At 39.5% G+C, this 6,859-nt stretch overlaps 1 protein-coding gene across 1 annotated transcript in view; it reads right to left on the bottom strand.

Annotated features, from left to right (window-relative positions):
- Positions 1–254: 254 nt before the first annotated feature.
- The window catches only part of PPM1E (protein phosphatase, Mg2+/Mn2+ dependent 1E), a 252,569-nt gene continuing 245,964 nt past the window's right edge, over positions 255–6,859 (bottom strand). Inside the window, exon 7 of the mRNA XM_044285294.1 lies at positions 255–4,617. Coding sequence (XP_044141229.1) covers positions 3,563–4,617 — 1,055 coding nt within the window. The 3' untranslated portion in view covers positions 255–3,562. The remainder of the gene's footprint in view (positions 4,618–6,859) is intronic.

Below are 6,859 nucleotides of genomic sequence, written 5' to 3'. Positions count from 1 at the left end.
TGAGAAGAGTCCTGGTTATTCATGAGATCCTGCTCTCCTGCCCACCTGCTGATGACTGACTGTCTTCTACCTAGTTGTCTCCCTTTCTGTCTAGGAGAGAACTGCCAGTCATCAGCTGATGGGTGAGAGAGCAGGAGATTGTGAATAAACAGGACTCTTCTTAGGTAGATTTGACTCTTTTCAAGGCCTGTGCTGCAATGATTATGATGCTGGTTCTCGGCAACCACTTACTTTTAGCTGATGAGTGACATCGCTGACATCAGCATTTCTGTCACTACTTTATGCTGCCCTCAGTGAGGTCAGCATAAAGTTGATGACAGGTTCCCTTGAAGTTATATTATTTCCAATGGCAATGGTGGTTTTTCTCCAACATGGATGTGGTTGAATGAGTTGTATGAGATTAACACTGCTGCTTTCCTGGTCACCCCATTCATTTGAAAGCGACTGAGTTTTAATCCCAAACACAGCCCTTGGACACTTTCTAAAAGAAAGTAGCCATGTTTTTAGAATCTCATACAACCGTTTTAAAATACTTAGATTTGCTGCAGTTCCATCTAAACATACCATTGCTGATAAAGTGGGAAGCCACATGACACATTGGCTGACATGTATAAATTCTGTCCCAGTCTTAATTTTTTGTGGCATTTTTATTGTTTTTATTGTGTTAAAAATGGGAAAGGTGTGCATCTTTTGGTTTCATTTTGTGGCATACAATTTTATCTAGTTTGGATATAGTGTTAGTTGTAATTTTTACATTGGGTGCTACAAAACATGTGATGGGAAAAAAAAAAATCATTTGTAAAGTTAGGACTAGACTTCTATCCACTTTAGCACTTAACATGAAATTTCGAGTGCTGAAAATCTTTGAAGGGTGCCAATGGGGTTTCAACATTGGTGGGGGCCAACCCTCACAGGCATTATGGATGTGGTCTTCTGGAATGTATTTGTACATCTCAGGGCAGAGTCTCCCTCTAAAGGCTATGGGCAGTTTTATGATTGCATTCTACTAATTTTGGGCTAAAAAATCATTTTTAGGTTGGTCTTTATTGGATTCTTCTCAGTTTGAGATGCAAGTCACTCTTTTCAATTGATCTTTATTTAAAAAAAAATATAATTATCTACAGATTTCATTTTGTGTGTATCTGCAGAGTGTTGCTTCTGCTTCACAATGAATCCAACGTGTAGCCCTTATCTCTGAACTTCTGACAGCTAATAAACACTCATTATTACTAAATTGAACTATAATGAGTGTTTATGAGCTGTCAGGGGTTCAGGTAAGGGCTACAGGTCAAGATGTCAGAGCTGCTGTCTGACAGAATCACTGAATGGGGGAAGCAGTATTTTGCAACTGAAAAAATGTGATTTGCAGCTCAAACTGAGAAGAATGCAATAATGAAAAGAACTGTCCAATACTGGCACCATAAAATACATTTCCAAAAATACTTGTTTAGATTAAAACAGCAGTTGCCACCTTTTTGTTTGCTGCACCTTAACTAAAATCTCACCAAATTACATGTTTTTGGCAAATTTGGACATCCTTTTAATACGATAGGTTTGCTAATACATGCACATCTTTACAGTATAATAAAAACTGCAAGAAGTATTAGTTGTTTAGATTTATTTTAGAAAAGAAAAAAAATACTCTTAGTGCATATTTTACTTGCATTAGTTTTATTACCCTGCAAGGCACATATAGCAGATAACTTGGGGGGGGGGGGGGGATGATGCAACTACATTGTAATACTGGTGCGAGTATAGTCCACTTGGAATACATCACAACTGTCCTTTGTTTGACAGTTCTTCTAGAAAGAGAAGCAACATAGCTGATGTTAAGAGCCTTATGATTTTAAGCAGTGCTATGATCTGCTATGAACCATCATGTTATAGAGAAAAGGAACATTATGTAAAAGCAGTGAGCTACTAAACAGGAGCTTAGTCGTTGTCAGGCAATAAAATATATATTTCTGTACGGGTATAAATCTGATTGTATGGCATAGGGCACAGCAACCTGACTGCGCTAATAAAGAACACTGATGTAGATATTTCGAAACTGGATTTGGTGTTGAGGCCTTATATAAAACCTTACTTGGATGACAACAAATTTCCAGCACCTCATACTAAATTATAAAAGCGGAGTCGAATACCTGCTCCCTTATATAACCTGTGCTGGTGTCACGATCTGGGGACAAAACCTTTGCTCTTCCCTATAAGAAAAAGAGTAGAAATAGTAGTTGTATCATACTTTATCATAAATTTAGTATTGTTAATGCTTTTATTCTTAAAAAGAAGAATTATAGTTGAACAGATTGTGTCAGTCTAATGTATGCAGATGCAAGGTTTGGGGTACAAAATTATAAATGAACTAGGAGAAATTAGCGTCTTAATTAAGAAACACCCTCTTGCCTATAGCTAAAACTTCTGTCTTTTTTTAAAGGAAACATGATGCATGAAATTAAGGCAGCCTGAAGGTCAATGAACCCATATGGAAAGAACATGCTGTGCTGTATAATTAAATATACATGATGTGCTAACACAGAAATAACCCCATTTCTTTGTTGTTTGGTTAAATATGATAGTTTGGATGCTAGCACTTCTGTGAGTAACGGTCCTCTTATTGTGCTTGGAAATGAGAGATGAGCGAAGCTGAACTTGGGTCGGATTTCTTATGGCTAAACTCACTATCATGGAATAATGAATAGTGAGTTGTGAACTTCTATTTAACATATGGGATGGTTTCTATAATGTGGATATTGATTTAGCGCCTTAATACCTGAGTTTTCTAATGCTGTAGAGGTTGGCTTATCCGCAGGAATCGCTCAAAATTGGCTATATCTCACTGTACTCCAGCAGTGCCTTATTGCCATTATAAAGTGTGACATCTATCGAAAACTATAAAAATAACTGATAGTAATCTCAAAGCCTTTGTGTAAAGAATACTTAAGAGGTAAATATACAGTTGCAATAGTAGTTCCAGTAGAGTAGCTGAGGGCACCAGTACATTAGAACCCATGACACTTTCTTTTTCCATAATTGCCTTTTTTAAACACTGATCTAATGATATTTCCTAGAACTAATGTAGTTACTGGTGAAAGTTAAGGACCTGCAAGCTATATTATTGGGCATAGCAATCTTTCAGTTAATTGCCAGGACCACAAAACCACAGGAATTTGGAATAAAAACCTTGCGAGACACATACACATACACACAAAAGACGTGTTGGGTGAGGATGGATTCTATACCAGATACATACATCTTTCTAATCGTTCACTTACAGCAGAGGACACTGTTCTCTGTTTAATACAGCGTACATTGGCCTTCTTCGTCTAATTGCTGCATGTGAAAAGGGAAATGTTATGTCTTCCTTTCTGAACAAAGTCAAGCTGACATTTCGGACAACTATGGAAATGTCCATCTGGATGTAAATAGAGTACAATACTGTGTACTACGTGGGTGAGATCGATACACTAGGAGAGGAGGAGGATGCCATTAAAGTTTGGGTCTATCTAACCTAATTCACTGGAGCACTACAGTTATATAACACACAGAGGAGGTCATGTATCTTTTACATTTGATAGATCCTATGCAGGTCTACCAATGCTATACAGTTGCTCTCCTTTAACAATGCTCTATTCATCAAATTACCTCTACGATTACTTTTTCTAGAAGCTACAGAACAATGTGCTGATATCCTATGTTTGCCAGGCCTTTGCACTGGCACTGATAAAGTGGACCGTGCTTTTTGAGAAGGCTTTTGGGAAGATAGGAGCTTTGGAAAGTTTGGCTTGGCCTTAGTCCCACCTCTCCTCTTTCTGAAACGTACAGGAGCTGTACGTGTTGGACCATTCATGACTCCTTTCAGACATTCATCCTTTAACTCCAGAGGGCAGTGTAAGCTCTCCTTTCTGGGCTTCAAGATATTAACATATCCCAAGCCTTTTTTTCTAGATATACTTTCATCCCATTCTTTCTCTCCCAAAGCAGGTGGACTTTCTACAGACTCTTTTCTCACAGATTCTTTGCTTCCTTTGGCTCTCTTTGGTGAGCTAGCTCTGGATACTTGGGACCATGGCAAACATTTGGCACTATGTGGTTTGCCATCTCCTCCATGCAAAGGGTCTAAATAGTCTTGTTTTTCTAGAACCTGTGCTTCAGGACCAAGATTCAAACTAGTTCTGTCTGTGAAAGAATCCCTCCCATCATAACCTCCTAGATCAGCTGGGGCAGAACACTGATGAAGAGGCCATGATCCTTTGCACTCTCCTTGATTCTCCTTGTCATCTCCGTTATCTTCCTGCCCTCCATCAAATGCATTCTCAGCTTGGTTATTGTCTTGGCTTGTATTGGATGTTGGATTAAGGTCCTTGAGAAACACTACAATGACTGTTATGTTATCACTGGAACCAGCATCACGAGCAGATGCTACCAATTTATGGGCAACCATGCTGCTGTCTCCATTGTTTTCCTTCAGGTGGTCAGATACAACTTTCACAGCCTCATCTGGATTTACTGTGTCATAGAAACCATCACAAGCCAGAATGAGATAATCTTCAGAACCATCAAGGACCAGGGAGGCAGAGTCTGCATCACCGCAAATATATGGCTTATGCTCAGTATCCCCTATATGACAAAAAAAAAAAAAAAAAAGAATAAATGCTGAACAAATTCAATAATTTCAAGAAAGTATGAGGTAATTTATTTCCCATCATTTCTATAGGCAGTGCCAACTACATGTTATATTGGATTATTGGCATGAGTACTTTTAATGTAACTAAAGCTATTGTGATTTCAGTTTTTTTTTTAAAGAAAGGATAAAGGTCAGTGGAGCCTACAGATATTCAGCCTTCATAAATGTGCCAACCACAGATCAGGCCTGTAGGAGAATATTACACTATTGAAGAATGGCAGTGCATGTGGCAAATCCACAGAGTTTTACAATACCAGTAAAGTAGATAGTATATGAAGAAATCCCATCCACAAGCTGCCAAAAAATATGCAGTGTAAATTGACCTGAAAGATTTTAAAGGGCATCCGTCAGCAGATTTCTGCCTATGAAACTGGCTGACATGGGACCAACACAGATGCCTTCAGCTGCCAAGCGGACATGCAACAAGTCAGACAGTTTTACAGGTTAAATTCTGCTGACAGATGCCCTTTAAATAGGACCTTTCATCACAAAATGCAATGCAATCTGAAAGAACCATGCTTTAGAGCAGGAGAAGCTGAGCAGACTGATATATATATTTTTGGGGAAAAGATTCAGTAAAACCAGTAATTCATTTGTATCTTTGCTTTACTTCCTGAGCAACTCTCAGTACAGGGAGGAGGTATTACCAGTGACTGACAGCTGTCTCTTAGGCTTCTTTCACACGAGCGGGTTTTCCATACAGGTGCAATGCGTGAAGTGAACGCATAGCAGCCGCACAGCGTTACGTAAAAATCGCAGCATGTTCTATATTCTGTGTTTTTCACGCAGCCCCTGTCCCATAGAAGTGAAAAACGCATTGCATCCAGATGAAAAACGTTTTTCGCTGATGGTTGCTAGGAGATGTTGTTTGTTATTCTTCATTCTTCACACGCATGAAAAACGCATCAAAAGTGATAGCATCTGTGTGAAAAAAAACTGAATGCAATCGCAGACTGAAATAATTTGGTCCCAAAATGACGCAAGTTTCACTGAATGCATTCTGAGGAAATCCGTAATGCTTGTGTTAAAGAGCCCTTATACACACAATGCTATCAATCACTGATAACACCTCCTCTCTGTACCAATAGCTGTTCACAGGAAGTGAGAAAGCAGAGATATAAATGAATAAATTACAGATTTTACTTAATCTTTTCTCCAAAAAACATCAATATATATATCAATCCGCTCAGCCGCTCCATGCTGGGGACATCAATCACAGACTTCACCTATGCAATGCAAAGGGTGAAATCAGCAACACATCTGCAGGGGAAACTCTGCTGCAGAAAATCCACTGTGCAGCCGCGCCATTTTTATATAGTCTACTTCATTGAGATTGTGCTTTTACAGTGGGATGGAAAGACATTTTGACTTAAAAGGGTATTCCTGTTATATAACATTATCCCTTATCTACAGGATAGGGGATAACTATCCCCCACCAATCATGGGAATGGGAGCCCCAAACCCTGTGTAGACCCCGTGAAATGAACGGAGAGGATGGTCCGAAATGCGCATGGCCGCTACATTCATTTCTATGGGAGTGCCAGAGATAGTGGACTGCTGTTCTCCACTCCGGGACTCCCACTGAAATGAATGAAACATCTGCTTGCATCTCTGACACCATCACCACCCACTCCATTCATTTGAGGGGGGCTCCATGGGGTTTGTGGCCCCCGTTCTAGTGATTGGTGGGGATCCAGCGGTAGGACCCCTACCGGTCTTATAGATATCCCCTATCCTGTGGAATACCACTTTATAAACTCACAGGTAACAATGTAGCTTGATATGAAAATAAAATAATGTACATTATGCACAATGTTAGCATGTTCTATTTAATTTTTTATTCTTTCAGATAGGTCATCAGTATCAGATTGTTGGGGGGCCGGCACCCCTACCAATCAACTGCTTGTGGGGGCTGCCAGCTCAGGAAACAAAGTGTCTCCATCCACTGGAATAATTCACTACTGCAAATGCGCTACCACAAATAGCTGATCAGTGGTGCTGCCAGGTGCCAGACCCCTAGCAATCTGGTATTGATGACCTGTCTGGAGGATAGGTCATCAATATCTAAAAAAAAGAACTAATTGTAAAAACTCCTTTAAGTGGTACAACTTTAAAATAGCGCTGTATAGCATATTAATCATACCAAACATAGGATGAAGGGAATGTGAACTGTGT

Source organism: Bufo gargarizans, chromosome 3, assembly GCF_014858855.1.
Source record: "Bufo gargarizans isolate SCDJY-AF-19 chromosome 3, ASM1485885v1, whole genome shotgun sequence".
Lineage (NCBI taxonomy): Eukaryota > Metazoa > Chordata > Amphibia > Anura > Bufonidae > Bufo > Bufo gargarizans.
The sequence above is the reverse complement of the archived record's forward strand: the minus strand, read 5'-3'. Positions and strand labels throughout refer to the sequence as shown.